The sequence below is a fragment of the Mollisia scopiformis genome (genome assembly GCF_001500285.1).
Source record: "Mollisia scopiformis unplaced genomic scaffold LY89scaffold_35, whole genome shotgun sequence".
Lineage (NCBI taxonomy): Eukaryota > Fungi > Ascomycota > Leotiomycetes > Helotiales > Mollisiaceae > Mollisia > Mollisia scopiformis.
Genome location: NW_017263615.1, coordinates 273,097 through 300,140, shown reverse-complemented (window position 1 = coordinate 300,140; position 27,044 = coordinate 273,097). Strand labels below are relative to the sequence as shown.

General features: G+C 47.7%; 13 protein-coding genes across 13 annotated transcripts; 9 read left to right on the top strand and 4 right to left on the bottom strand.

The window, feature by feature from the left end:
* Positions 1-389: 389 nt before the first annotated feature.
* LY89DRAFT_765845 (uncharacterized protein) lies at positions 390-1,877 on the bottom strand (the record flags this gene model as incomplete). Its single annotated transcript, XM_018221690.1, has 1 exon — positions 390-1,877. The coding sequence occupies one exon, from the start codon at positions 1,875-1,877 to the stop codon at positions 390-392; it is 1,488 nt and encodes a 495-aa protein (XP_018062146.1).
* Positions 1,878-2,503: 626 nt separating this feature from the next.
* LY89DRAFT_765843 (uncharacterized protein) lies at positions 2,504-4,024 on the top strand (the record flags this gene model as incomplete). Its single annotated transcript, XM_018221689.1, has 3 exons — positions 2,504-3,061; positions 3,134-3,749; positions 3,815-4,024. The coding sequence occupies exons 1-3, from the start codon at positions 2,724-2,726 to the stop codon at positions 4,022-4,024; spliced, it is 1,164 nt and encodes a 387-aa protein (XP_018062145.1). The 5' UTR covers positions 2,504-2,723.
* Positions 4,025-4,820: 796 nt separating this feature from the next.
* On the top strand, positions 4,821-6,512 carry LY89DRAFT_702235 (uncharacterized protein; the record flags this gene model as incomplete). Its single annotated transcript, XM_018217241.1, has 2 exons — positions 4,821-4,943; positions 5,007-6,512. 2 exons carry the CDS (start codon positions 4,821-4,823, stop codon positions 6,510-6,512), a joined length of 1,629 nt encoding a protein of 542 aa, XP_018062144.1.
* Positions 6,513-7,693: 1,181 nt separating this feature from the next.
* LY89DRAFT_765839 (methylitaconate delta2-delta3-isomerase) lies at positions 7,694-9,049 on the top strand (the record flags this gene model as incomplete). Its single annotated transcript, XM_018221688.1, has 2 exons — positions 7,694-8,128; positions 8,231-9,049. The coding sequence occupies exons 1-2, from the start codon at positions 7,733-7,735 to the stop codon at positions 9,047-9,049; spliced, it is 1,215 nt and encodes a 404-aa protein (XP_018062143.1). The 5' UTR covers positions 7,694-7,732.
* A 343-nt stretch (positions 9,050-9,392) lies between these two features.
* LY89DRAFT_711936 (uncharacterized protein) lies at positions 9,393-11,993 on the bottom strand (the record flags this gene model as incomplete). The annotated part of the gene is made up of 6 exons (XM_018217943.1): positions 9,393-10,227; positions 10,281-11,104; positions 11,156-11,205; positions 11,253-11,635; positions 11,691-11,797; positions 11,913-11,993. 6 exons carry the CDS (start codon positions 11,991-11,993, stop codon positions 9,393-9,395), a joined length of 2,280 nt encoding a protein of 759 aa, XP_018062142.1.
* Positions 11,994-12,469: 476 nt separating this feature from the next.
* Positions 12,470-13,615, top strand: LY89DRAFT_711935 (mitochondrial carrier; the record flags this gene model as incomplete). Its single annotated transcript, XM_018217942.1, has 5 exons — positions 12,470-12,541; positions 12,590-12,655; positions 12,710-12,847; positions 12,912-13,085; positions 13,130-13,615. 5 exons carry the CDS (start codon positions 12,470-12,472, stop codon positions 13,613-13,615), a joined length of 936 nt encoding a protein of 311 aa, XP_018062141.1.
* Positions 13,616-13,983: 368 nt separating this feature from the next.
* LY89DRAFT_742555 (alpha/beta-hydrolase) lies at positions 13,984-15,919 on the top strand (the record flags this gene model as incomplete). Its single annotated transcript, XM_018220839.1, has 5 exons — positions 13,984-14,443; positions 14,495-14,694; positions 14,748-14,820; positions 14,868-15,217; positions 15,266-15,919. The coding sequence occupies 5 exons, from the start codon at positions 13,984-13,986 to the stop codon at positions 15,917-15,919; spliced, it is 1,737 nt and encodes a 578-aa protein (XP_018062140.1).
* Positions 15,920-16,727: 808 nt separating this feature from the next.
* Positions 16,728-18,398, top strand: LY89DRAFT_789467 (general substrate transporter; the record flags this gene model as incomplete). Its single annotated transcript, XM_018223257.1, has 4 exons — positions 16,728-16,874; positions 16,924-16,990; positions 17,038-17,670; positions 17,737-18,398. 4 exons carry the CDS (start codon positions 16,728-16,730, stop codon positions 18,396-18,398), a joined length of 1,509 nt encoding a protein of 502 aa, XP_018062139.1.
* A 499-nt stretch (positions 18,399-18,897) lies between these two features.
* LY89DRAFT_742553 (mitochondrial inner membrane citrate transporter) lies at positions 18,898-20,035 on the top strand (the record flags this gene model as incomplete). The annotated part of the gene is made up of 5 exons (XM_018220838.1): positions 18,898-19,106; positions 19,165-19,419; positions 19,471-19,640; positions 19,689-19,779; positions 19,837-20,035. The coding sequence occupies 5 exons, from the start codon at positions 18,898-18,900 to the stop codon at positions 20,033-20,035; spliced, it is 924 nt and encodes a 307-aa protein (XP_018062138.1).
* Positions 20,036-20,774: 739 nt separating this feature from the next.
* Positions 20,775-21,348, top strand: LY89DRAFT_352727 (uncharacterized protein). Its single transcript, XM_018206936.1, has one exon. It carries the CDS (start codon positions 20,897-20,899, stop codon positions 21,314-21,316), a length of 420 nt encoding a protein of 139 aa, XP_018062137.1. The 5' UTR covers positions 20,775-20,896; the 3' UTR covers positions 21,317-21,348.
* Positions 21,349-21,661: 313 nt separating this feature from the next.
* LY89DRAFT_691495 (ribonuclease H-like protein) lies at positions 21,662-22,521 on the bottom strand. Its single transcript, XM_018216338.1, has one exon. The coding sequence runs from the start codon at positions 22,351-22,353 to the stop codon at positions 21,772-21,774; it is 582 nt and encodes a 193-aa protein (XP_018062136.1). The 5' UTR covers positions 22,354-22,521; the 3' UTR covers positions 21,662-21,771.
* An 853-nt stretch (positions 22,522-23,374) lies between these two features.
* On the top strand, positions 23,375-23,985 carry LY89DRAFT_677562 (uncharacterized protein; the record flags this gene model as incomplete). Its single annotated transcript, XM_018213686.1, has 2 exons — positions 23,375-23,783; positions 23,834-23,985. 2 exons carry the CDS (start codon positions 23,375-23,377, stop codon positions 23,983-23,985), a joined length of 561 nt encoding a protein of 186 aa, XP_018062135.1.
* A 287-nt stretch (positions 23,986-24,272) lies between these two features.
* On the bottom strand, positions 24,273-26,677 carry LY89DRAFT_352668 (uncharacterized protein). The gene is made up of 8 exons (XM_018206935.1): positions 26,664-26,677; positions 26,216-26,534; positions 25,880-26,164; positions 25,801-25,831; positions 25,546-25,750; positions 25,243-25,488; positions 25,132-25,197; positions 24,273-25,078 (listed from the first exon to the last, which is right to left on the bottom strand). Exons 2-8 carry the CDS (start codon positions 26,392-26,394, stop codon positions 24,291-24,293), a joined length of 1,800 nt encoding a protein of 599 aa, XP_018062134.1. The 5' UTR covers positions 26,395-26,534; positions 26,664-26,677; the 3' UTR covers positions 24,273-24,290.
* Positions 26,678-27,044: the final 367 nt, after the last annotated feature.

The following is a 27,044-nucleotide window of genomic DNA, read 5'->3' as shown; positions in this document are numbered from 1 at the left end:
GGATGACGTTCCTTGGAATATTTTTGCGGTGAGGGGTACCCTAGCGAGCCCCCTATTTCTTTGCCGAGCGAATCATACACCGCAGTAAGTGTTCAACACCTATCTTTGTGCTTCCGTGTAGGGTTTGTTGGGATTTTCTGTGTTTCGTATGGTCATAGGCACCCATGTGGCTCGCATGCACTGGCTACTATTTAGAAGTGGCTAGTAATTTTTGGGGTGAAAGCAAGGAAAGAGGGCCTATTTCAGAAGGGACCCTCAAAAACTGTTATTACTAGACAACTAAATTATGCATAACTATAATATTCCGAGCGAATGCCTATGGACAAGGGGTAATTGTCTGTGTCTACATATAATGGTTTTAACCATGTACGTCATCGAGCCCACAGAGTCTAAAGTGACTCTTCCCAGCCCAAGCTGGAATTTGTCCAACCCACCAACCAATTAGCCGCTTGACTCTGAATAGTATAATTCGTGTTAAAGCCTTGGACCGTAGTCATCTTTCCACACGACCCATCTGACTTGGAGTTACCTGTGAACTTGTCTTTAATCCAACTCATCCACTTTATGCGACTAGCCTGAATAACGGGGAAATGCTCCATGTCATTGTAGACGTACGCTTCGAGACTCTGGTCGCAACTTGCGTCGCAGCTAGCGTTGATGCCACTTGAGAGCTGGTCGATGGATATTACGTCGTTGCTGCCAGCGATGATGAGGAGAGGGCCTTGGAATTCTCTTCCGCTGACATGGTATTGGTCTTGCCATTGCTGCACGATACTGTCGTTGGTCCATCCGGGGATTGCGAAATCAGTGACATCGGCATAAGCCAAGCTGTTGGTTGGGAGGCAGCCTTGTAAAGGTTTGACGACATTCTGATATCGATCGTAAGCTATCGGACTCATGCCCGAGTAGTTGTAGGACGGAAAGACCGCGGTGATGCCAGCAATTATGATAGGCTGAAGGCCGATGATGGTAGTAACCCAAAGAGGAAGAGACGCAATTGGAATTGTGGTTGTGGCAATCGTCTGCAAAGCCGCATTCAGCTCGTCAATGACTCTCATAGGCGGAGAAATCGTAATGGTACCAAGGTAGCCTGATACTTTTGTGTGTGCTTGACGTTCTGCAAAAGCCCAAGCGACATTTCCGCCTTGTGAATGACCCATGGTGACAAACGGACCCTCTGGCTCGAATTGGGCCGGGAATGCTTTTCTCGTAGCCTCGACAGCATAGGCGACATCGTTGGCTCCAGCTGCGCCTGCAAGGTAGGCGTGCGACTGTTCTCCATTTGGCAGAGTGGTAACTCCCAACCCAGCATAATCGGTTGCGACGACAGCGAAACCTTCTATCGCTAACGAGTATGAGGTCATGAACTGGTACTGTAGAGACCGATAATTACTCGGGGCGCACGCTGCAAAGAGCCCAGCAGTTCCGTGTGCCCATGCTACCATGGGGAATTTTCCCGAGGCAGTCTTCGATGTTTTGCCGACGTTGTATTCGAAAGGAGCATATGGCCAGAGGACAAAGGCAGATGCAGGCACAATCGTCCCATTGAGACTCATTGACGTGTACATGATGCGAGACATTGTAAGACTGGAAGGAACGGTGTAGTTGGTCAAGTTGGTATGAGTTTCCACACTGAGAAGGGTGCCAGGCTCCATGGAAGGTGTAAAGTTGCTCGGAATGCTGTAGAAGTCGTCTAAGGGATAATGAGCGTGTGCGCTATGCTCATACGCAATAGCGAGAGGTACAAGCTCTTGACATTCTGCTCCGCAGGTAGAACTACCGTTCAAGGCTGGAAGTGAAGCCTGAGCGTTGACGCACGGGAGTACGAGGAGAAAGGCAATATCTACTAGACGATTGGGAATTACTGAGAGCTTCATTTCGACAAAAGAAGAGAACTAAAGTTGCGAAAGATGTTGCAAATCATGGAAGCAGGAACCGTCCATTGTTTATATAAATTTTCAGGCGAGTTCAGCTAAAGAAAAAAAATTAAATCTGCGAGCTGCAGGCACGAACAAACATCATTTGACGTACAGTACGAGAATGCCTTCTCATCATCTTAAAGTTCGTATGCATGCTAAGTGCCCATGTTGAAAGCAATAATCCCCATTCGACCTCCACATATTTGTCATATCTCGTGCGCCCCCTCTCGACGAAGCCATGATTAAGCGAACACGCCCCTTGCACAGTTAGCGAGTACGCCCCCTGCACGATCAACAAGAGATGCCAAGCCAAACATTGATTTGATATTGGTATTATTTAATTCTCTTACGCAGAGGCCACAATTGACAGCACCGTCCTAAGTCACCTATTCGGCGATTTTCTTTCAGAGTTCTCGGCTAAGCCTGTTCTCACTACTCAAATCCGCGGGAAATCGAGTTTTAAACGGGCCGCAGCTTATGGTGTGAGAATCCAATCTACGAGATCGAAGAACCCTTGAGAGACAAAGATTTCCAGCCAATTGTAAAGCTGTATTTGCACGGTTGTCGGAGATTTGGGAAAGAAAGGTTGCATTAAAGTGAGTTGAGATGGAACGTAAACGTGGATAACATGTAGATTTGAGAGAACTCCCCACAATCCATAATGCAAATACCGTGATCCCGCTTCAATCAGGCAGGAGACATTAATAATGAGTTGTATTTAAGCAAAGCAAATGTCATGCTGAGCAGAATCACTAGAGTCTTCTCACAATATCTCTATCCAAGATCTCAAGCTCAACGTTCGAAATGGCATCCCTTTTTGTCGCTGCGTTGGCCTTCACTCTAGCGACAACTTCTACAGCGGCTCCAGCTCTTACCGAGAGAAACTGTATAAACCTCCAACTTTCCGTGCCAGTGACGGCAAACACAACCAATTTGGACGTTCCACGAGTCGACAACAATGTAGACGCAGTTGACCTTGTCTGGAACATTGAGAGATGGACAGCCCCAAATACCACTGCACGCATCACGGGCACAAACCTTATCCAACAAACCTTCTCGATCAATGCTCAGCTTTGTGTGCCAAACAACTCGACCAAAAATGTCTTGCAGATTGCTACACACGGGTTTGGATTCGAGAAGAGGTGAGATTTTCTTCTGATATGGGAATTGTGAAGTAGATTCTGAGTACATTAGTATGAGGCTGACTTCACAAGGTATTGGGACTCCGAGTTGCATCCAGAGTTGTATTCATATGTAGAGGCATCCCTGGCAGCAGGATACTCTATACTCACATACGATCGGCTTGGAGTTGGGCGATCTGATAAACCGGATGCGTATGACATTGTACAAGGGTCGGTCCAGGTCGAGATCATCAAGGAGCTCACTCTTATGGCTCGTGCTGGTAGCCTCACGACATCTTCGAGTATCCAGAATACAGCAATTCCCAAGTTCGATAAAATCGTCCTCGTTGGTCACTCGCTCGGCTCCGCATTAACACTGGGCGTCCTCACAAAGTACGGGAATTTGGTAGAAGGAGCAGTATCTACTGGCTTCATTATCGAAGGAGTAACAGGACTTGTATCAGACGACGCGTTTGGCTTAGAGTATGCAGCAAGTAACGACCCACAACGATTCAGCGATCGCGGCAGCGGCTACATGGTTCAAGCTACACAAAGTAATGCTCAGCAAATCTTCTTCAAGAAAGGACATTTCGAGCAAGAGATGCTAGAATACGCGGTGAGCATCAAGGAGACAGGTACTGTTGGAGATTTTGTGAGTCTAGGCTTGGTACTAGGTCAGCCCGCGTTGGAGTTTACAGGGCCGCTGCTAGTAAGTGCCAGAACACTCGTCCCGAATTGTGTCTGATCTCCGGCCGTGCTAACTTGGGAATGTAGTTTGCACTCGGGGAGTATGACTACGCCATTTGCAATGGAAACTGTACAGGTTTCTACGACTTACCAGCGCTGAAATCGAGCCTGTTCCCGAACGCCACTGACTTGACCGCGCATGTTCAGCCTGGAAGCGGACATGCTTTGACCATGCACACCAATGCCACTGGACAATTCCAAGCCATCTTTAAATATCTCGAGAGCAATGGTTTGTAAGGATGAGCGGATGTGAAAGGGTTTCGCGGTGGGAAAACGAAGAGTGGGGGAGTGGTGCAGGAAATGTGGTGGAGTAGAGGATGCGTTTTATTCTATTCTTTTTGCTTGCCTGCTGTGTGAGTCGTCGACTATATAGCATAATAGTCTTTTGCAGGTCCTACAGTTGCACATGTAGTGATGCAAGTGGGGTTCTTAAATTTAGTGCTGAGGGTGTTGTTGAGGGTCGTAAAAAGGATGCATCGTTGACTTAGGTACATGTAGAAGCTAGACGACGGGACATAATGCAAGTCCTCGAACTATTGCATTACACTACTCGTATCAACCTACCAATGAAGCTATGAGAGATGAGTCAGTACGGCCAGCATACAATTCCAAATTTCTGGGGTAGTGATGTGTTGTAGTAACGTAAGCATCGAACGCCAAGGTGCGGCGAAGCAACCGCTAATCCAACTAAGGTAAAGAAAACAGCAAAAGGGACCTTGGCGCCTGCAGATCCCATCTTTGAGCATGCAGGTTAGTCAGATCCATTGTATCGGGGCGAGTTCGGGTCAGCCTGCAGCAAGATTATTTCCTGCAGGTACGATAACCGTCGGACACAGATGAAATGGAGGTTGACACCGCCACATCGCGGAGGGGTAGAACTGGAATTGAGTTTTAACGAGAGAGCAAAAGAAAACGTCACAATCTTCTTTTACGTTTTCCCCACACTCCACTTGGTATCAGCGAACTCGGAAGCAAGAGGATCGGATCGATGAAGATATACTCATTCATGACAAAAGTCAATCGAACGTCCGAGATGCAAATGTCGAGTCCCGAGGATCATGAAAAACAGAGTCAGGAATTCAACAATTCCCGACCAAGACGCTCTCATCGGAAGTCGAGAAACGGGTGTTCCGAATGCAAACGACGAAAAGTTAAGGTGAGCGAGCAGCTGTAGCCTGCATTCCTAACTTTCCTGTAGTATGTAGCTAACACGCCTCAGTGTGATGAGGCAAAACCGACGTGCGGGCGTTGTCATTTAGCTCTGCAAAAATGCAACTACCTACCAGCACCATCTACAGATGACCGGAAGAACAAACTTGTCCTCCCGAGCCCTCCACGCAGCTCCTCTTCTTCATCAACGCACCGTCTCTCAGCTTCGGAATTTCTCCCACCATTGTTTGAGGTACCTTCTTGCTCAACTCCACCATTGGTGATATCAGAGCTCTGCGCCCGTTTTCAAACGTTATCTTGGCCTCTGTCGGATACTGATCTGTATCATCACTATCTACTATATACGAGTCGTACATTGACTCACTGCCAAAGAGATCAAGGTGTATTTCAAATCGGCATGCCGACATTGGCGTTGCAGCACAAAACTGTCTTCCACTCCATTCTAGCACTCTCTGCAACATCCATATGTTGCAATATGATTTCCAGAGAGCCTCCTCCTGATCCGAGTGCAGTCAGCCACATTTTGGTCACTGCCAATGAACACTACAATATGGCGAGCGAGCAGATGAGAGAATTGATGTCACAACCACAGATTTCGAAACCTGAACCGCTGCTGGCAAGTACCATACTGTTGGTACCGTTCGCTGCTGCAAGTCAACAAATTCACCACTGGATCTGGAGCAAGAGTGGGATAAAAAAATCAAACAAGCTCCTGGCCAGTACGCCAAGAGATATCATAGTCATCATGCGAGGAGTACGGACAATGCTTCAAACACTAAGTTACGGAAATGAGAGTCCGAGTATCAAAATGACTCAAGAGACAGATTTGGAAACCGACAGCTTATGGTTGACAGAAATTGGTACTCCACTACACGCGTCACCTCTGCGATCACGGACCCATGTCATGTTCCCAATCATCGCTGCAAGTATTGGAGAAGCCTTCTCCAAGCTCCAAGAGCGTCTCGCACTATCTACCACTATGGTCCATGGAGATTTGTGTGACCTAACTGCTTGCTACAGCGCATGTGAAGTTCTAAAGACCATTGGAAATACCACTTTTTCTCCCTTCAAAGCATCAAGATCTGCATCACTAAGCAATATCATCGAAGATTCTGCCCAGCTCAAACTCAAAGAGGCTTCCTTACCACAAGTCGCGCCATGGCTCCGATCCTACGCGATCAGACACGGAATCCCGGAACCGAATGAGCCATTGACCAGGTACTTCCTTACTTTTCTCGTCCAGGTACCACAAACTTATCTTGATCTCGTGCTTCCACTTCTTGACCAGAGACTGGAAAGCCCATCTGAGGATTGCCCGCCATTGACGATGGAACAAGCACTTGCGCTGGATATATACGCGCATTGGTCTATCCTCATGTTCCTAGTCGAGGACGAGTCGTGGTGGATCGGGAACCTACCAGTGGTGACGATGACGGGGATGCTGAATAGATTCGGTGACGATTTTGTGGCGCGAGCGTGGCCTGAATACGGGAGAGAGCAGTGGTGGCCGGGGAGGATGTTCAATGTACTGCGAGAGATCAAGCGGCGTCGATAAAGAATGTCAAAATTATGAGCCATTAGACAGAATACATTTGCTCGTTTGCAAAGTTTCTTGATATCGTGATCTCTGAGATATAAATCAGCTTTTCTTCACAGTATCAGAAAGTTGTTTCACATTCGACATCTCTGACTACTAATTTCGAAATCTTTGGCCGAGTCTCTCACACACGTAAGATTATTATTCTCTTTTCCCCTTAAATTAGCCGGAAGCCGAAACGACGTCCAAGGACGCATTGCGGGGTATACATTTGGCGGGGTAAGTTCGTGGCGGGGTAAGCGAGGAGTAAGCGAGGCTGGTCAGGGGGACGCATTTCGCGATGGCTTCTAGATGGAATTTTCGCTTCTGATAATAGGAGAGTCCCTTTAGCTTACTACGTATGAACCACTGGCAAGATATAAAATCATCATTCAGAGATGCATACAATTTCAAATATTGAATATCGACATCATGGTGGGGGTTTTTTTTTCATGTAACTCTGATATCGAGTTGACAATCTTTATCAGCTTTACTCAAGGCATACTTGATTTTGGATGACGGTACTTGATGCTCAGTAATGGACTTTCCACGGTGACTTAGAATTGTAGTTGACGATCAGGAAATCAGCACTCACCCACAAGCGAAAATAACCATACCATTTCATTGCTCTGAAAGCCTTTGACCAGACTGGATAGGTTGTGCGGCTTATTTGCCATGATGAATTGGATACTGGGCAGCATAAAAAGATTTCTGACTCCATCCATGAAAAGGAAACATTAGGAATTTTCAGGACAAGAGTATCTTGAAGTCATGCTCCCAGGAATATCTCGGCACGTGTCCCGCAGTTGGTCAATCTTCGCACAATTGAGTGGGGGGTTTTTTTTGGTAGAATGAGTAGACCGTAATCAGTCTCCACGATGATGACTCTGATAGTACTAGTCTGAGAGAGTTCCGTGACCTCTCTTCTTGTTACAAGCAAGGAAGAGAAAATTTCGTCATGTGCCGGGTAGTGTCGAGCCGCGGGACGAACCCACCCGCGGGATGCCGTACTCTACACGAGGCCTCGCAACTTCACTTATGATGCAGCTTCATGCTATTGACAGTGTAATAGACATGGGAGCTCTGGGTATTTTGTGATGTTAGTGAAGTGTAGACATTTGACATTATAGAATATATTCCATAGATGTTAAACGTTCCCGATACAATCTATCTCCGAACAACCAACTTCACACTTCAACATGATTTTACAACTAGCTCCTCACTCTCGAGGAAGGAGAAAGGCTCTCCCTGCAGTGATGATGAGAGCAGGTACATCCAAAGGACTATTCATCCATCGACATGACCTCCCTGCATCTGAAACGGAATGGGCGCCTATTCTGCTCTCGGCGATGGGTTCTAGATACGCATCATTACGCCAGATTGATGGTGTAGGAGGAGCAACTTCAACTACTTCCAAGATTGCGGTAATTGGAAAGTCTGAAAGGCCAGGGGTTGATGTTGAGTATACGTTTGTGCAGGTCGCGGTTGGGGAGAGCAAGATCGATATGAGTGGGACGTGTGGGAATATGGCGAGTGGGGTTGCGCCGTTTGCGGTGGATGAGGGGTTGGTTGATGTTGTGGAAGGACAAACTGAGGTATGTGCGTGAACACAGATCGGACGATTTGGTCAAAAGCTTGACTTCAACATCTTCTTATGGGTGTTTCGTCTTGGTATGGAACGTGACTGACTATCTTAGATCACAATCATGGTGTACAACACGAACACGAAGCAAGAATTCCTCGAAACAATCCAACTAGACGACCAAGGACGATTCAAAGAAGAAGGAGATTTCATGATAAGCGGCGTACCAACACCTGGAAGTCGAATTGATATCTCATTCGTCCACCCAGCTGGGAGCATGAAGGGGAAATTACTTCCCACCGGGAATCCGCAAGACATCATCACAATCCCTGGAGCACCAAGCGTTTCCGTCAGAGCAAGTCTGGTAGATGCTTCAAACCCAATCATTTTCGTCGATGCAACAACCATGCCAGCAATCTACCACGATCTAGGTCCAAACCACATCCAGTCTCTGGACCTAGTCGAGAGCATCCGAAGACAAGGCGCTGTCCTCTACGGCTTGGCATCCAGCATCGAGACAGCAGCTCTAGTTCGCGGAACGCCAAAGATCGCCATGGTTTCCTCAGCATATCACCCTGATGTCGAGATTCAACCTGATATCACGGTCTTGGCGTATAGTATGGGGAAGATGCATCCGACGCTGCAACTTACTGGCGCAGTATGTCTGAGTGCTGCAGCGAGCATTCCAGGGTCTGTTGTAGCGGAATTGGTTATGCTGAATTCGGCGGATACTCCGCCCAGGTCACCGGAACGGGACTCAGCTGATGCGTCGAAGGAAGAGCACAAGGATTTGGTCATCAAACATCCTTCGGGAGTTATGTCGTCGAATACTGTGGTTTCGGTTGATGACAGTGGCGCGCTGACGGTGGAGAGCGTGAGTGTGTATCGGACGGCCAGTCGGTTGTTCGAGGGATATGTATATTATAGTGTTTGATCGGTGCAAGGCGTATAGAATAGAATATAGAGAGCGTATTGCAGTTCTAATAGAATCTCTTTCACGATAAGCCTGTCACCAGTGGATAAGCGCTCTGCTAGCCTCCAGGAAATGCTGCCGGATCCTCATTTGATCAACTGCTGAATTGAAGTTGTCCTTTGTTGGCGACAAAATATCACAGAATCTCCGTCGCTGAAACAATCTAGTGATGCAAGTCCCAAGTCCCAAGCGTGTAGGTAGTCAATCAGTATAGCTCTCTCAACGGCGTATCTGCTCTGGAATTCACAGCGAATCAGCATTTGGGGGCATATATAATGCGAACTTCTATTACTATCCCGCAGAGTTATCTGTCATCCTGAGCTGGCCCTTTGGTAAAGTCATCAAGAGCCGAGCCATTAAATCCAAACAGCATGTCGTTCGTAGAGTAGTCCGCCGGTGGTTGATTTGACCAATACAAATGTGGATTGATATACATCCCATCCGACATCAGAGGCTGGTGAAAAGGGCCATTGGAATAAGATGGAAATGTAGCAGACGAGATTTGATGCGCTTCGGGTTCCATGGTTGCAGTTGGGGATGAAGTTTGCTGCTCATGAACAAAGCTTTGAATAATTGCATCGATATCGAGATCTGGAGCAATTTGGTTCTGGTGCCCTTCTCCTATCACGATGGTAGGTTGTATAGCAGTGGTCTGCAAGTTGGGGACGGAGTAACCGGTTTTTTCGTGTGATAAAGTGGGAACTGCGCTGCCGGCTTGTTCGTTCTCCAAGTCGATGTTCCCGTAAAGATCTGGATCTCCACTGATAGGAACCTTCATTCGATTCAGTAGATTTAGAATGACGGCTTTTGCACGCCTGACAGCCCAATTGTTCTCCTGGTTCTCGTTGAATACAGAAATACAAGCGCGAAGACTTGCATGTGCTTCCGAAGTAGGTCCTCGATGAGCAGCGATGCGGACATGGATTGTCGCCGCGACATATGTTGCGTACGAAATTAAATATGGGGCTCTTTTGATGGAGTACGCTCGGTGATAGGTTTGCAGAAGTTGAACGATTGTCTTTGCTGCTGCTGCACAAATGACGAAAGAGTTCACGGCGATATCTGGAGATGCTGTGTGAAGGTGACCATCAGATACAAATGGCCGATGAAGCAGGATTCGAAGAACATTATACAAGGCACTTCGAGATGTCAATAATTTGAAAGATAGAACATGGGTGGTTGCAAGGCTTACTGTAAAGATAAAGCGTGTGGTGGAGGAGCTACAGCGTTGTTGGCCGATGGATCAAACCTCAAATGAGCAGGAAGTCCGTGATCCCAAATCACAAGGTCTGAGTTTATTGACTTCAGATCTTGAGTAAGTTTGTCAGAACCACGTTTCGCACTCTTCTCCCCATAAACCTTGTTCAATATGTCGTTCAAGATTACGCATAATTTGCAAAGTTCTGTGAATGTAGAAACGCTGTAGGCTGGCGTTCCAGGATGATGAGACGTTACGGAGTAGGCGAATGGAGTCCACTGCTCCAATTCTTCGTAATGATCCAGAAAAACCATTGGTACGCTACCAATTAAGTTCTTATCCAAGCTGACAGGTCGTCCTTGATACAGTGACTGAATCTTATCAACCACAAAAGCACCCCAAAACACTCTCCGGCGCATCTCCAGGTCTTCGATCTTCAGTGGTTTCGTGCCGGAATGTATTGGGGCATCTGAGTGTAAGCCGAGGTCGATAATCATTCGAATAGCGATTCCGGCATATATCCAGGCAGCATTTCTCTCATCGCCAAGAGCAAAGAGTGAACTTGTCATGACTAGTAACGCTTGTATCGTCGTAATTTCGCTGCGGTTCAGGGCATCGCCCAACAACTCCTTGACACGCTGCCTATATCTCCATCCAGCGGTTCTGACATCTTGAGGATCTCGCCGTACTTCCGTTCGAGGGCTGAACTTCGATGCTCCAAAATAGATGGCATTCAGTAAGAGCTTGCTGAAGTATGGTCCATCGCAAGCCATGTCTCTCATGAACACCGGCCGATAGGTAAGTAGAAATGAATGATGCTGGCGATTTCAATGTAGAGAAAGCAGCTGATTGCCTAACTCAGGGTCAACTCCATCAAAATCCAATTTGCCAGAATTGTAGTTGATGAGCTCCCATTGCCCTATCGAAAGTCAGAGCTTTCACTAGAGTCAGGAAATGTGGACTTACGCTGTGTCGATGCAAATGCTGTCAATCTCTCATCTCCAAACTGGCGATCTACAGTCGCATCGTTTCGATTTTCTTCGCCAGGAAAGTCGTCATAAAGAGTGCTGGTTAAGCCATGATAGCTAGCACGTCCATTCGCCGATGTGAATATTCCCGAAACAGTGGCCTGTGGACCAGATCTCTCTTCATCACCAGATGCATCTCCCAGAATTGTCTCCGATGGGATTGGTTGGCCTGACTGGTTTGGGGGTGGTAGAGGAACGGTGTCATTGCCTCTTGAAGATGCGTTCGACGGAGATGGGGCATTGCTACCTTCCGTAGAACTCAGGCGTTCACGAAATCTCCTGTTCTCTTCTTCCAACTCAGCGATCCTAGACTTCGAAGGTCTAGTTAAACAGTCAGTCCCAAATCAAGTGTGGTAGAATGATCAATGTATCTCACCTCGCTGCCGGCATCAAAGGAACATATCTGCACTCTTTCTGATGCAAGATACAATTTTCGCAGGATGCATGCGAACCATCGTCACGAAGTACCAAGCTGCATCTCAGCTATCAACACACAATCAGTACTCTTTTTCTCCATTGAGGAAGCCACATCCTGATCACGTGGAGAGGATCTTGCGCGCACTCATGATTGGACAAAACATGTCGGGACAGTAATCACCTTTCTCATACGACAGAACGTACAGGCCGCACTCGTCCTAGTCCTCCTCTCCTGTCGTTGAGCTTTTCTTCGCTTCTCCATAATTGCTGATGCACACACAGACAGATGAAGGATGTTGACGGAGCGTGGAGAGTCTGTGTCCGCGACTCAATGTCATGACTGATCTGCGGAGTATTTGAACCCGCGGGAGCTCAGTGGGGACCTTGGTGAACACTTTACTCCTAAGAAAGCTAAGTGCTGATTTTGGCGCTTGGTTCGGCTAAGGAAGGGTGGCCCCTGAACGAGGAAGTCTCCATATCGCTATTTCCGACGGGCTATGTCAGTCCGCGAAAATCGAAGATGGAAATGATACTGAACGGGGCACAATAGGCCGCATGGACTGCCGTAAAGAAAGCCGTGTTAGCGAAACCTTATCACTTTACCACGACGTTCTTCAGCTGGAAGTCAAAAGAGATACTGGAGATCCATATTCAATGCATCAGGTTGTGTGTTGAACACAAAGCTATCAATCCATTCGAACCGGAGCTCACACGTGCTCAAAATCAGTATATCCAATCATGGTAGCAATTCAGGAACCAGTAACTACACTTAAACCTGCAGCCAAAGTGTTGCCCGGTAAAAAGACCAAGGTATTTTGTCCACGTTGGAGCTTGGGACACCTGCTGACTGCAATTTAGCCATACATCTCTCCATATGTGTCCCTTGCGGGCGGTGTTGCGGGTGGGTTCGAGGCCGCCATGACGGTACACATGTCCACGCTTCAGCCGCGTGTTACACTCAACTGATGTGTAACGTAGTATCCTTTCGAATTTGCCAAAACAAAAGTACAACTGCGGGGAAATTCTTCGACCACCAACCCATTACTCGTCATTCGAAATGTTGTTCAGAGTGACGGTATCCGTGCTTTATACACGGGGTGTTCAAAGCTGGTCGTAGTAAGTAGTCTGTACTCCCACGCATCAGGAAGACAGGAAGATATATATTTATTCAAATTTTTAGGGAACGGCATTCAAGGCCAGCGTACGGTTCTTGTCGTTTGATTCAATCCGAAATGTACTCGCTGATGATGCTGGGAAATTGTCTCCTGCTCGAGGTATACTGGCCGGCATGTGTGCCGGCATTGTCGAAAGCGTGGTAGCAGTCAACCCCCACGGAGAGAATAAAAACAGCATTGTGAGTTATAGTGCTGGCCTATACCACTGGACATGAACTAAAAGAATTTCCTCAGAATCGACGACGCAAAAAGAGAGCATCGATTTCACGGCGGATTGCACGCAGCACGCACCATGATCAAGGAATCCGGCGTCTCAGCCCTCTATCGCGGCCTCTTATGGACAACCGCTAAGCAATGTTCTACTTCAGCTGTAAGAATGGGCTCTTACAACGTTCTACGAGAGAGTTTGAAAGAGCGTGGTGTGAAGCAGACCCCAGTAGTGACCTTTGCTACCGGAGCGGTAGCTGGGACCGTGACCGTGTACGCCACTCAGCCTTTTGATACGATGAAGACACGATCCCAGGCTGCTGTTGGAGCCAAGACCTCGGATGCGATAAAGAGTATTCTGAGTGAGAACGGCGTGAGAGGGTTTTGGAAGGGAAGCACGATGAGGCTTGGGAGGTTGGTTTTTAGTGGGGGGATTGTGTTTAGTGTTTATGAACAGGTTGCTGCGTTACTTATACCCTTGCAGAAACAGAGGATGTTATAGAGCTGTAGCATAGGAATGCAACTATAAGTAAATATGTAGTATTCTTGAATAGCAGCTGTGAGAGTAGTGCTGCAAAAAGAGTGTTGATTCTGCGAAGTGTTGGGTGATCCCGCACTCAGCATCAGACCTAACACTACAAAGAGATAAAAGAAGACCGAAAATTAATTAAGATAGTAAAGTGGATTCGATGCGCTGAACCTCCAATTCGTGCGCTCACTTAGTCGATCACTGCAGCCCCACTATTGCCTTGGGATCTCCCGCGGCTCTCTGGCTCTCCGCTGACACTTTTCCGAAAGTCACCGCTGTAGCTGCTGCTCGTCTTGTTTGACACATCCCAGTATGATTTATCTATATACTTGTATATCACCATGACCACAACTTCCATTACTGCTAAGATGGCCGAACATTCAACCATTTCCCTGACCACAGACATTGGTCATCTGCAAGCCCGTGTACAGAAATGCAAAGGTGTAGACATAGTCAGCTGTCTGAACATCTCCTTCGCAGATATCTCTTATCGCTGGGCAGCACCAATTTTATCATCAGTTCCATGGGATGGCGTGAGAGATTGTACAAAATTTGGTCCTCAATGCCCTCAAGCAAAAGACCCCCTATTTCCAGGCCACCATCTGCCTGTGTTTGGAAACCTGGAGCAGGGAAGTTATCCTGTTCAGAGTACTACGTCGGACGAATTTAAATGTCTAAATTTGAATATACTTGCTCCTCTGGAAAACTTGAAGAAGACCGATGCCAAGGAAAAGCTTCCAGTGCTCGTCTGGGCACATGGCGGTGCGTATTGGACGGGTTGTGGAAGTGTTGAACTATACGGTAAGAATTGATTCTCCGACTTGAAAATGTGAAGCAGCTAAAGTTGGTCAGATGCATCTAATATTGTAGCTCGCTCTGTGACAATTGGCAGCCCGTTGATAGTCGTTACTTTTAATTATCGACTTGGCGTTCTTGGATTCTTGCATTCTCGTGAGCTGGCTCTCGATGCTCAATTCCAGAGCAACGTTCCTTCAGAGTTCAGATCCACGGCAAATTTGGGCATTTTAGATACCTTTAGAGCATTTGAATGGGTATGTGTATAAATCATAAATTTCTGATCGTGCTGATAGATTTGTACCTCTAGGTGAAAAAGCATATCGGAGCATTTGGCGGATACCTCCATAACATAACAGGTATGGGGGAGTCTGCTGGTTCTGGTAAGAAAATCGGCCTCCGATAACTCTCTTTTCTAATGAGGTGATAGCGATTCTCAACATGACATCTGTCCTACCGCATCTCCACCTCAAAATACCACGCATGATCCTCTCTTCCTCGACCATGTTCTCCAATCACCTGCTGCCAAAACGTGAAGCACAAAAGTGGTTCGAAAATATTTGCACACGAATTGGGGTCACAGATCCATGTAGCTCAGTAGCAGCCTTGCGTGCACTTGATGTGGATACTCTAATCGAGAAAACGAATTTTGCACGTATTTCGTTCAGACCGATCCTTGACGGTATGACCATTCCTTACGACCCACGGCAAGTAATTTTTGATTACACGCTGTGGGATGATTGCTTAGAACAGATTGTCATCGGACATTGCGAGAATGAGGTGAGATTGTTATGGTTTGTCTTCGATGCGTACTAAATGGATTTGCAGTCATTTTTGAGATCAGCCACTCACCGTGGAATGGTGCCTCCACTTGAAACGACGATCGCCGGACGGGTTCCGCCAATTGGGAATCTACGAGCAAGAGCCATGGAAATATACGAAGAGAGTAAACTTTCGAACTTCACATGGTTCAGTGGAAAGAATGACAGAAAGGCCACTCCCTCGGCGCTTTGCTGGCTGGCCTTGGATAGTCATGCACGGTATTATGCTACGACTCAGCTACTCTCCGAAAGTTTTATTCGCTCAAGATATCCTGATGAGTCAAAGCCGACGTACAAGTATATCTTCTCTTGGGCGCCTCAATTTTGGCCGAAAAGCTGGCCGGCTACGCACACCGCGGATATCTTGCCCATGTTCTTACATCGAGGACTCTCTGATAATGAATTGCAACACGCACATACCTTTGCGGATCTCCTTATCCATTTTGCGGCCAAGGATACAGAAGCTATGTTTTGGAAACCGTACGAAGCTGGTGACGGGAACCGGAAGCTTAATCAGTTTCAAAGAAATGGAAGTTGGACTGTCATGGATGAAGACAGTGGCGAATTTGGCCTGCGAAAAGATATAACTGACTTTTGGAGGGATGTGGTTGAAGCAGCACTTGACATAGGGATGGAAGGTTGGGAAGGCATGATTCGATAGCTTAGTGACAAATCCAATCCATCGTTCACTAATGACAGCAGTGTGGCCTTTTCCATATTGATTGAAACTCCCATCAGTGCATCACGAGGTGGTCCAATTTTGGCCCTCTGAGTGATCTACAAGCATCTTAGGCGAGAATAGGCGACGTAATAAGCGTGATACCCCTGATCCTAACCCATGGCGTCGGGTCCGCTAGGGTGTTCCTGCAGCTGCAGCTCGAAAATCCCAGCACGTTTTCTGGAACAGAGCCTTACTGACGCTGCATCCTCAAAGAAATTTCACCACCAACCGCCATCACAACAAATTTTTATAATATGCAATGGTCTTTTGCAAAAACAGAGACTCATGGCACCTGTGTTACAGTGCGTGATACGAAATCATGACGAGCCGTGGTACTGTGGGTCGTGTTGGTGTGACGAGGAAAGCGACGAGCCGCGGAAAGTTTCTCGCCGCGGCAAGCAATTCCGACACGATTGCAACCCTGACCCAGAGTCCTGGAAAAGTGGAAAGTCTGTCTTACCTGCCCCGCAACGCGTACGCTGCATCAAATCAACAGAAAGTTGGCGAGTTTTGTGGTATGTCAGATTACCCAAGTACCCCATTCATGAGCGAACCCCGTGGGAATTCCCCACGGGGCGCAGGACAAGTCCTCTTCCATATTTAGTTGGCCCTGGTCCCTATGATGCCCACAACGATCTGCGATCTCCTCTCCTCTCCTCTTAGAAAGATTCGCTGTGGTAGAGTGTTTGCGCTAGCCATTGTACCTACTCGATAGACCAACTGTTGTCAACTCAGCCGCACTTCGATAATGGACCACAGTCCTAAATACCTGGGGATGCGCGGAGCGCGCCTCAAGGTCGCTATGGTGCTGCTTGTTGTTGCGCCAAGTTTTCTTCTGTTTGGATACAACAATGGTTCAACAGGAGGAATTCTCACACTCGAGAGCTTTGTGCATGTTTGTTGACTCTTCTCCCTTGGAAAAGTCACATGCTGATCGAGGAAAGCAATTCCCGAAACTCGACACTGTCAATACGAAAGGCAGTGTCAAAGCTCACAATTCGTTGGTGAAAGGTAAGAAAGAAATCTGGTGCTGCCTGCCGTGATTAATTCGTCTACAGGCGCCGTCACAGCAGCATATGACTTAGGAGCCGTTTTCGGATCTCTGAGCTGTATTATGTACAGTGACAAGATTGGTCGAATTCGCACGATTCTTGCAGGCTTGATACTAGCTATCATCGCTCTGGCTATTGAGTCCTCGGCATATACGGTCGCTCAATTCACCATCGGTCGAGTCCTCGTCGGTTGGGCCATCGGAACCATCTCAGCATCTGTTCCTGTGTGGCAGACAGAGTGTTCGACTACCAAGCATCGAGGAGCTTTCGTCATCTTGGAAGGTCTCTGCATCAGCGCTGGTATCACGACCTCTGAATGGGTGACTTATGCATTCACATTTGCCTTCTCTTCCTCCGCGGAATGGCGAGTCCCGCTCGTTCTCCCGGTTGTATTTGCTCTGTTCGTAATGCCGTTCTTGTTTTTCATGCCTGAATCGCCGCGCTGGCTCTGCCAAGGACGTCTCGAGGAAGCGAGAAGAACACTTGCCGCTCTGGCAGACGAGGATCTGTACTCTCTCGACGTCAGTGCAGAAATGGATCGTATTCAGCTATCGTTGGAGAGCTCGAGGGGAAGCTTGAAACTGCTGCTCACAAACGGCAAAGAACGCTACTTGCACCGGACCATTTTGGCCATGACAGGTTAGATGTTCCAGCCAATGTGCGGCATTTCGGCCTTGGTATTCTAAACCAGCACCATATTTTCAGATCTCGGATTCAAGGCTAACAAGTCCCGCATCTTGAGCTGCACCTTGGTCACCGCCCAAACATGCTGTTCTCTCATCCCACTCTTCACCGTCGATCGCTTTGGGCGGAGAAAACTCCTCATGTTCAGCGCTGCTGGCCTCGCTGTATGTATGGCTGTGATGGCAGGCACAGGTGGCTCGTCTACAACCGCGAGTGCTGCCGTTGTATTCATATACCTATACGACTTTTTCTACCCAATCGGCTTCCTCGGCTTGACATTCCTGTACGCCACAGAAATTGCTCCCATCCGCATGCGAGTACCCATTACAGCCATAGCCAACGCCACGCAATGGCTGTGTCAATTCGTCGTTGGCCAGATCTCTCCTCCCGGGACGACTAATCTGTCCAACCGCTACTGGATCATATTTGCCGTCTTGAACGTCAGCTTCGTACCGATCGTGTTCTTCTTCTTCCCGGAGACAAATGGCAGATCCCTTGAAGAAATTGATCACATCTTCGAAAATTCTCACGTTTTCAATGTCGTGAGTACTGCGCGGAAGTTGCCTTACCAGACGAACCAAGATCTAGAAGATATGCTGCACGATAAGGCAGGTCAGGAGCAGCCGAAGCACGTCGAAGACACAGACACCGACAAGGAAGGTGGAAAGATGTCAAAAGCGTGAGGTATTGAGAGAGCTCCAGACCGTGTCGAGGAGCCGTGAAGGAAGGTCGATAGTCTGTAATTAGCTGTATACATCGTAGAGAACAATTGGTGGAAAAAAATGAAGCAAAATATATCTAACATGTCATTCCTGGCTATGTAAAACTTGATCAACGTGAAATCGTATGGATGAGTAGTCGGATATTGGAGGACATAGAAATGAGAAAGAAGGGAGTGAGTGGCTGCTGGTTGATAGGACACGGCTGAAGAGCCTCCGCGGCTCTAGGTGGGCTAAAAGTGGAGCAACAAAATGGAGATAAAAGTGGATGTCCATTTCATAGTGCCCTACTAGCGTGATATCCCAAATCCGCGGTTATCTCTGTGTACGGGTTCGTGCGCCTGCCCATTCAATCAGCATCACTTCTGTAATTTGCAGAGAAACAGCCTCCGGCTTTTCTATGAGAGTAATTATACACCTCCGTCGTAGTGAATACAACACTGCTGATTGATTACCTAGAGACATGTCGCTCGAAGAGGTCCAGAAAGTTGCGCCTCCGCCATGGAAGTCGCTGGTTGCTGGATGTGCCGCGGGTGCGGTGGAAGGTCTCGTAACCTACCCTTTCGAATTTGCCAAGGCGATGCTTCAGTTTGCTCCAAATGCCAAGAATTCCCCATCAACGGCTATGGTATGCCATGCATTTTCCATTCTATTGTCGTTGTCGGTGGTGAGGTGCGAGCCGCCATGCTTCAAACCCGCAAACAAGTCCTGTTGTATTCTCACAACCCAGCAATCCTTTCGTGTTGGTCTATAAGACAGCAGCCGAAAGAGGGATTCCCGCATTATATGTGGGTTGTAGCACGGTCGTACTCGGGACGGCATTGAAGGCCTCAGTGCGATTCTTGGCATTTGACAGCATCCGAGGAGTCTTTGAAGATGAGCAAAAGCGATTGAGTGGCGGACGTGCACTACTCGCCGCGATGAGTGCGGGCGTTATGGAAAGTGTGCTTGTAGTCACCCCTTTTGAAACGGTCAAAACGGCTTTGTGAGTTTGAATTCGATCGTGGACTATGCAACTCAAGCTAATACTGCACAGAATCGAGGACGCAAAGAGGGCTCGACCACAGTATCGAGGTATGATACATGGTACTATAAGCTTGATAAAAGAGACGGGGATTGGAGGTGTGTATCGTGGTGTTTCTGCGGTCACGATGCGCCAGGTTTCCGTCAGTTTTGCACGAATGCTGAGTTTCAGTAGTATGAAAGGTAAGCCGTCTCCTGCAACAAAAAATAGCATGTTTGACATAGAACGAGCGATTCTGCAATCAGGACAAACAGATCAGAATGCTAATCTTGGTAGAGGGACCACCTTTGCTATTGGTGCTTTAGCTGGTGTCTTTACTGTGTAAGTGATTACCCTGCCGGCTTGTACTGATACATGGCACTGACGTGGTGTGAATAGATATTCAACGATGCCATTTGATACTGTCAAGACTCGTATGCAGACTCTCGAAGCAAAGTCACAATATACGTCGACAGTCGATTGCGCGCTGAAGATGCTAAAGAACGAAGGAGCGTCGGTATTCTGGAGAGGAAGTACTGCGAGGTTGGGAAGGATTGTAGTAGGCAGCTCATTCTTCTTCTTATGGATTGAGAGATGAGTGAGTTTCCAGTCCTCGTTTTAGGACCATCCACTTGTTGGTTGTTTCACAAGGCCAGCGGATCGTCAAATACTGGCAGTAATTACTGCTTTGTCTCTGCTTAGATGTAGCTGGGTGATGTACAATTACTCCAGACTTGTAATAACTTACACACGAATTAAAAATACCTTTGCCTGAGAAGGAACGAAAAGTTGCGCCATTTGACAGCCAGATGCCGGTATTTGCGCTCCGCGCGCTATCTGCGCAATATGTGCATTTTGGTGTCCTGTAAAAGCTCTATCGAAGGCGTGGAAGAAGCTCGAGATTACGATTGGGGATACAGACAAGTGGCCAGGGGGCTCGGTGGAGGTGTATCTGGGCGGCAAGATGAAGGACAGTGAGTTTATGTCCGGATCTTTTGGCGGTTTCGGTGGGTGGTGAGATTCGAGGCTTGAACATAACGACGACCTTAACAAGACTCGCTCACCACGGACTTTTGAGAACAGACGACCGTTTGGCTCTATAAGTGCCAGACATGGAGGGGTACTCCGTAAGGCTAGCTCGGATGATATATCTGAATTTGGGACCAACCGCCGCTTCTATAACCATGTTGTTTTCTTATTCTTCTTAATCACTTTCCAAAGCAAGAAGCTCTGCAGAGTTGCCAAGCAAAAGTTTCGACCGGTCTTACGGACCAGGGTCCACTTATGGTTCACCGAAGAAAGCTCGCACGACATTCTCGTGTTCAATTACTCAATAAAACGAGTATACATTTCCTCTTGACTTCATGTTGAGGTGGCAATTCAGTAGTAACTTTCAACAATACCTTTTTAACTCCAAACTATATCTCTGGAGAAGCGACCCACACGTCTCACACCAATCATGGCTTCCCCACCACCTCGACCCCTCCTCCTTGAACCAGCAACAGAAGCCGACATCCCCACTCTCGCTAGCATCTTAGTAGCCGCCCTATTTCCCGAACCCACCATGGCCTTCTTCTTCCCCAGCTGGCCCTCCACATCTGGCATGACTCGCTTCTACACCGCGCGCCTAACCGCCAAATTCCACGACCCCGATTCCGAACTCCTGAAACTCACGTACGGAGACGAAATCGTAGGCTTGGGAAGTATAACGCTTAAAGAGGGAGAAACGAAGGAGTACAGCAAGGCGGCACCGATGAAGGGCTTCGATCCGGAGTTTGCGTGGGCGTCTGGCGAGTGCTTTCGCAAGACAGAGGGGCTGATGCTGGGGAGAAAGAGCTATTGTATTCTCCCAGGACCGACTTCCTGCTCAAGTTTCTGACTCACTGGATAATAGGGCTCACATCCTGTGCTACGCTCCCATCATACCAGGGTAAAGGCTTTGGTTCAAAACTGGTCCAGTACTGCGTGCAGAAAGCCGATGAAGCAGGTTTGCCAATGTACTGTAACAGTTTCCCGAAAGCGAGAATTCTGTATGCACGTTTTGGGTTTGAGGACAAAGTGGTGTTTGATCAGGATTTGAATGAGTTTGGGATGAAGTACAGGGGATATGATGTTCATCGTAGCTATGGAATGGTGAGGGAGCCTGTTAAGAAAGGGTTACAGTAGATAATGAAATGCTTTTGTGAGCCGGCTTGGGACGGATTGGTCATTGGCCACTTGAATGTGCTGGATTGAGAGAGCACGACAGTTTTGGAGACTTGCCAGTATCCGCTAGAATGCTTGAACCATACATGGAACCTCGAGAAGAGGGAAAGAAAGCAGCAAACCAACATTTCAATACAACACAGACCTAGCTAAAGCATCTGCTTCCCGATTGGACTCTCTGTTCACGTGCATGAAGCACACCTCGAATCCGTTTCCTTGTATCTCCAGAATCATATTATGCAACTCCTCCCACAACTGCCAATTGGAAACTACTCGTCCACTCGAATTCCTGTATCCATTCCGCTCCCACGTCCAGATCCAGTTTGTAATGCCATTGATCAGCCATGCGGAGTCGCTGAACAAAACGACACGCTCAAAGCCACCCATCTGATAACCTTCGTAATTATAAACCATGGAGAGCACTGTCTCAAGAGCCATCTTAGCAGCATAGAGTTCAGCGGTCTGACTCGTCTGTCTGAGGTCGTGGGGTAGTTCGCCACATTCATTGAAAGTCGAATCTGGGCCGAAGAACACGCCGTACGAAGCTTGTGCGTTGGAATAGCCGTTGTTGGAACATCCTCCATCTGTGTTGATGACTATGGTGTCATGGTCCTCACTGAGACGTCGAACTTCGTTGGTGTAATCGCTCCAAGTGTACACGGTTCTACCTCCGCTCGAGAAAAGGCGGCGGTTGCGGTAATGGGTGCTCATGATGTGGGGTGCATGCGCTGATCGAAGTCGATTTCTGTCCCTTAATCGGTGGAGAGATGATTAGAAGCCTCGGTGATCTTCTCTGAAGAAAAGCTTTGCTTTCCGTGTGAAGATTGGTCTACTTATTAGGCTTGACCTAATCGGGACTTTGTGTAACTCAGAAGGCACTTTCCCTCTTCGCTGAAAGGTGTCAGTTGGAATGTCAGTTGGAATGCCAGAGTATCCACTTTTATGCGCTGTTTTAGGCTTAGTTCAGGGGCTTTTAGTGCTAGCTGTCAACACTCACTTATATCCTCCTCCTGCTGCTGGACTTCAGCTCTTTAGACTTATCAATACATTCTTTACTGCCCATCCGATTTCCGTGACATTCTTACACGTCATCTGATAAAAGGAAGTTGCGAATGCAAAATGTCATTATACTCCTGCATCCTCTCATAAACTTGTTATCTAACACTACTCACGGCTTTGACTGGTAGCATGTGGCAAGGCTTTCGTTCGGCGCAAAAATCACTTAATATTTGGGCTTGCACCCTCACGTTTTGATGAGTCGCTTGACCATGAAACTTTGACGTATTGAAGCTTCCAAAGCCCCCAGAGAAGATATCGTGGCATGCCCTTTTATTGAATCATTCTTTCAGACCATCATGATCGAAATTGGTGACCGCTGCTTAAAGCATAAGAAAAGTTTGTTTTGCCTCTGAGATATTTTCGTATCGCCAAGCAATTCTAAATTTACCCCACACGCTAAAACTACAGGCTACGAGGGCCCGAATTAGCACGATGGTGGCGCGATGAGCCAGGGCTACGCCAATCATTTTCGCGGGGAACAGCCCACTGGGACAAGGCTAATTGAAAGCTTGAAATTAAATACGAGGTCCAAACTCATGATTCTCGTGAGACTCTTCATTTCTTTCTGTACCACATTCGTTAGGATCCCTTCACGCTCGTTCTTACCCTCACTGCGTTTGATTATTCTGCTTTATTATTGTCAATTAATTGGAAAAGTTACTCGAAGCTCAAGATGAAGTCCTCTGCCGTCATCCTCGCTCTCCTCTCCGTCGCAACTGCCAGTTTCTTCGCACCCAGAGCAGACACCACCTCCTCTGTCGATCCTACAACGACCACCTACTCCATATCACCGACCGCCTCCTGTCTCGCTGCCTGCAAACCTGGCGATGTCAACTGCCAAGCAGCTTGTGTTGGATCCGCACATCCAAACTCGGTGCAAGTGAACCAGACCAATGTCTGCGCAGATAATTGCCCCAAAGGAGACGGTTCCACCTCTGCCAACAATGCATATGAGGCTTGCCTGGACTCTTGTATCCAATCCTATTATCCAACAAGCCAAACTGCGGCGCCTGTCAGTGTGGGCAGTGGAAGTGTGACGAGTGTTTCTGCTGGGGCAACTGGAACGGCGGGCCAAGCTACTGGTGAGTTTTGTGCTAAAATGGGAGGCAATTGGCGCTGACGAGGTGGATAGGATCTGGATCTGCGACTACAAGCACAAGTGCTTCAGGTACTGGATCTGTGGCTGCGACATCGAGCTCGAAAGCTGCCGGTGCCAACAACCTTCCCTACATCGCTTCTGCTGGTGGATTTGGAGGTCTTCTCTTGGCTTTCTTGGCTTTGTGAAGATATATCGATCAAAAACTATATACGGAGTCTCGTCTGGACGTCTTGTTCAGGGAGAATGATGATATAATACGGATATAATGTTGTTGGGAGATGGAGAAGAGTAGAGGTGGATTAAACGCCACATATTTATGCTGCGTGCTTGCTTGGGGGGAGTATTGGTATACCACTTTTTGGTTTTGCTTGTTGTTGAAGTTGAAACTACTTAATGTGTCTGTCTTTGGCTTCGCAACCTCTCTTCATGTTTGTGGTGAAATGCTTCCCACATGACAAGTGTCCGTCGGCCTTCAACATCTGGAAGTCATTCATTCGCTACCTCTAATATGCTTGATGTTCCACATCGCCATGTCATCCACCTCTATGTCTTCATCAAGATCTAGAATGTCTGGGTGAAAGTATTGCTGGAAGTCCAGTGCCCGACCTCTACAAGTGACTAACATTTTGAACGTAACGTCCGTCGAATTGGCCACAAGGCGAGTCAAACGTCTCATCACCGTATCCGTCTCTCCTCCCATACTTCTAGTTTCGTACAAGCTCACTTCATCCAGTACGCACACCAGGAGTGTCTTTGGTGGCAGTTGTTCCACGAGATTTCGAAACACCATGTACAGCGCAAAGAGGTTGTGGCTCTCCACATCTTTCCAGTTCGACTTCTCCAAGAACGAGACATCGACATCCATTTCCCTGTCAATCATCTGACTCAGTAGCTGACCAACGAGACTGGCCATCATCCCTACCGGCGAAGATGCTGGAGATGGATCAAGGTTCTGTGTATGCAGACCGCAGAAGTATTTGATGACGAAAGCTGCCTCCATGCTCTCCGAGATCTTGACCAGTTCTGCATCCACAAGACTGAGAGGTGATTGCCCTTCGGCGCTCCCAAGGTCGCTGTTGCCGTTCACGAGGAGAGCACGTGATGAAGAGCCTTCAGCTAACCAAATCCTGAGCTTGTCGTGTTGGACCATAGCTGCTGCCCTTGCCATTGGCTCCTCATCTAGAAGATCGGCAAGCTTGAGGCAGGCCTCCAGGTCGTCAGCTGGAAGCCTGGCGTTGTAGTCTAGCATTTTGAGGAGTTTCTTTGTTTCTTTTAGGCCTGCTCCTATCAGCCGAGCCTAAAGTCAGAGCAGTGTTTTGCGTAAGACTTACTTTGATGAGGTCCCATGATTGCTTTCTTGGGCGTACTTCCAGCACTCGCTTGGAGGTTTGCTAGTGCTGTCTGCATGAGCATAGAAACCTCGCAGAGTATGAGCTACTCACCAAGACCTTTGCTCTCGCTCGTCATTCGTTCCACCAGCATACAGTAGATCGATTGTACAAGTTTCTCTGTCTTGTCAACACTTCTATGCGTCTCATCGATCGTCTTGTTCATTCGCGCCTGCCGTTCAGCTAAGCACTGCTGCGCTTCTTCCTTGATCTTCCCTGAGAGTTTCTTGACCTCTTGAACAGATTTGAAAAGCTCTTCTTTGTATGTAGATTGTTTTGCCATCGAGCCCAAGAATCTGTCTGTGATTCAGTAGGGTTAGCTAAATCCTTTCATCACGATAATGATCGTGAGCTTACGAATTCCGTCATCTGCAAAGGCTTGCATTATGTGACTTAGTGCTCTAAGGACGGCTAGGTAGAGGTCGAATGTTTTGCGCTCTAAGTATTGATCGGGGTGATCTTTGTAGATCGAAACATATCTTCGGGCGTTCTCCATACATTCCGGGATCTCGACAAGGGCGTCGAAAATGCAATCTTCAACTTTGTGTAATTGGCTTGCAGCCTGCGTCGTTGATCAGCATGCGCTTCAGAGCAGAATTTGATCTAACTTACCCCAATCGCAAGCTTGAATGCTCCACAGATGCTAGAGACTGTTAACATTCCCACACCGATAGTTTCACGGAATGCTCACCTCGACCCATAATCTCCAGCAGGTAAAAGCCCCACCCAAGCTTGAAGCGCTCCCGAATCCTGGCCCAGTTTCTCAACACATCTGCGTGCTCTCGCCGTCCGACTGGGGGAGGTCTTCCACTTTTGACTCGTGTCTTTCACTTCGGATATCACTTCCTCCCATTTGCAACTCCTCAATTTAGTGTTCTTCTGTGGAACCTTGGTCTTGCTGAGTTTGGCTTGAACTTGTTCCACCAGAGCAAAGAGTTTCTCTTTTTCTTCATCTGCATTTTTCCATAGTTCTGCACTGTTTTAAGGTTAATTTCCGACGCCGTGAGAAAATGTGCGGTTCACAAACCTGATTATTTGCTGTTTGTACGCTGCTTCTCTGGATACGAACTGGTCGAGTTGACTTTCGTAGATTGGTAAATCGCTTTCCTGTGAGAGAATCACTCTATTCTCGATGAACAAGGCAGCTTCGTTCGGCCGACGAGTAGGATACAAATTTTGCACTTGTTCCAGTATATCTGTTTCCATTGTTGGTATATCAAGTGCTTGATTGCACTACGGGAGACCAGGGAATGTGTGATTTGCGCTCGTGGGAAGAGATTCACGAAGACGGAGTGATCTCCTTCTCAAGGTGTAGGGGTATATAATACCGACGTGGGGTAGAATGTCTGTTCGCCTGCAAATCTTCAACCACTTCAACCTTAATTTCTTTTGTTTGAGGTGACAGTGAAGGAACTAGGCAACAGCGTTCTGCTTACTCGATTAAGTATGGGAATGACTGTCGCAGGATTCCTAACCTATCCTCTCAAGCGCGCGCTTGTGAATTTCAGCTTTCGCCAATTCCTTCGCGAATTATATCTTCGGGATGCCGCCACGTCTCGAACAGAATCAGCCCATGAACATTTGTTTCATGCTCAAATCTACTCTAACGGATGAGGAATACGTTGAATGCATAGCCTATATGACCGAATTAGCTCACCGAGTCCTGCAGCGTCAAAAGTGTTTGAAAGAGGTGTGGGGGCCAAAGATGGTCGTATCTTATCCGACCTCCCATGCGCTTCTGGCGGCACAGCAACCCCTTTCGTCCTTCTTCCGTTACTCCCCGCAGAACGGTCCGTCACAGAGCAGCTAATTGGCACTAGAGAGCAATCCTGCTGCATGATGACTGAGATTGCGCT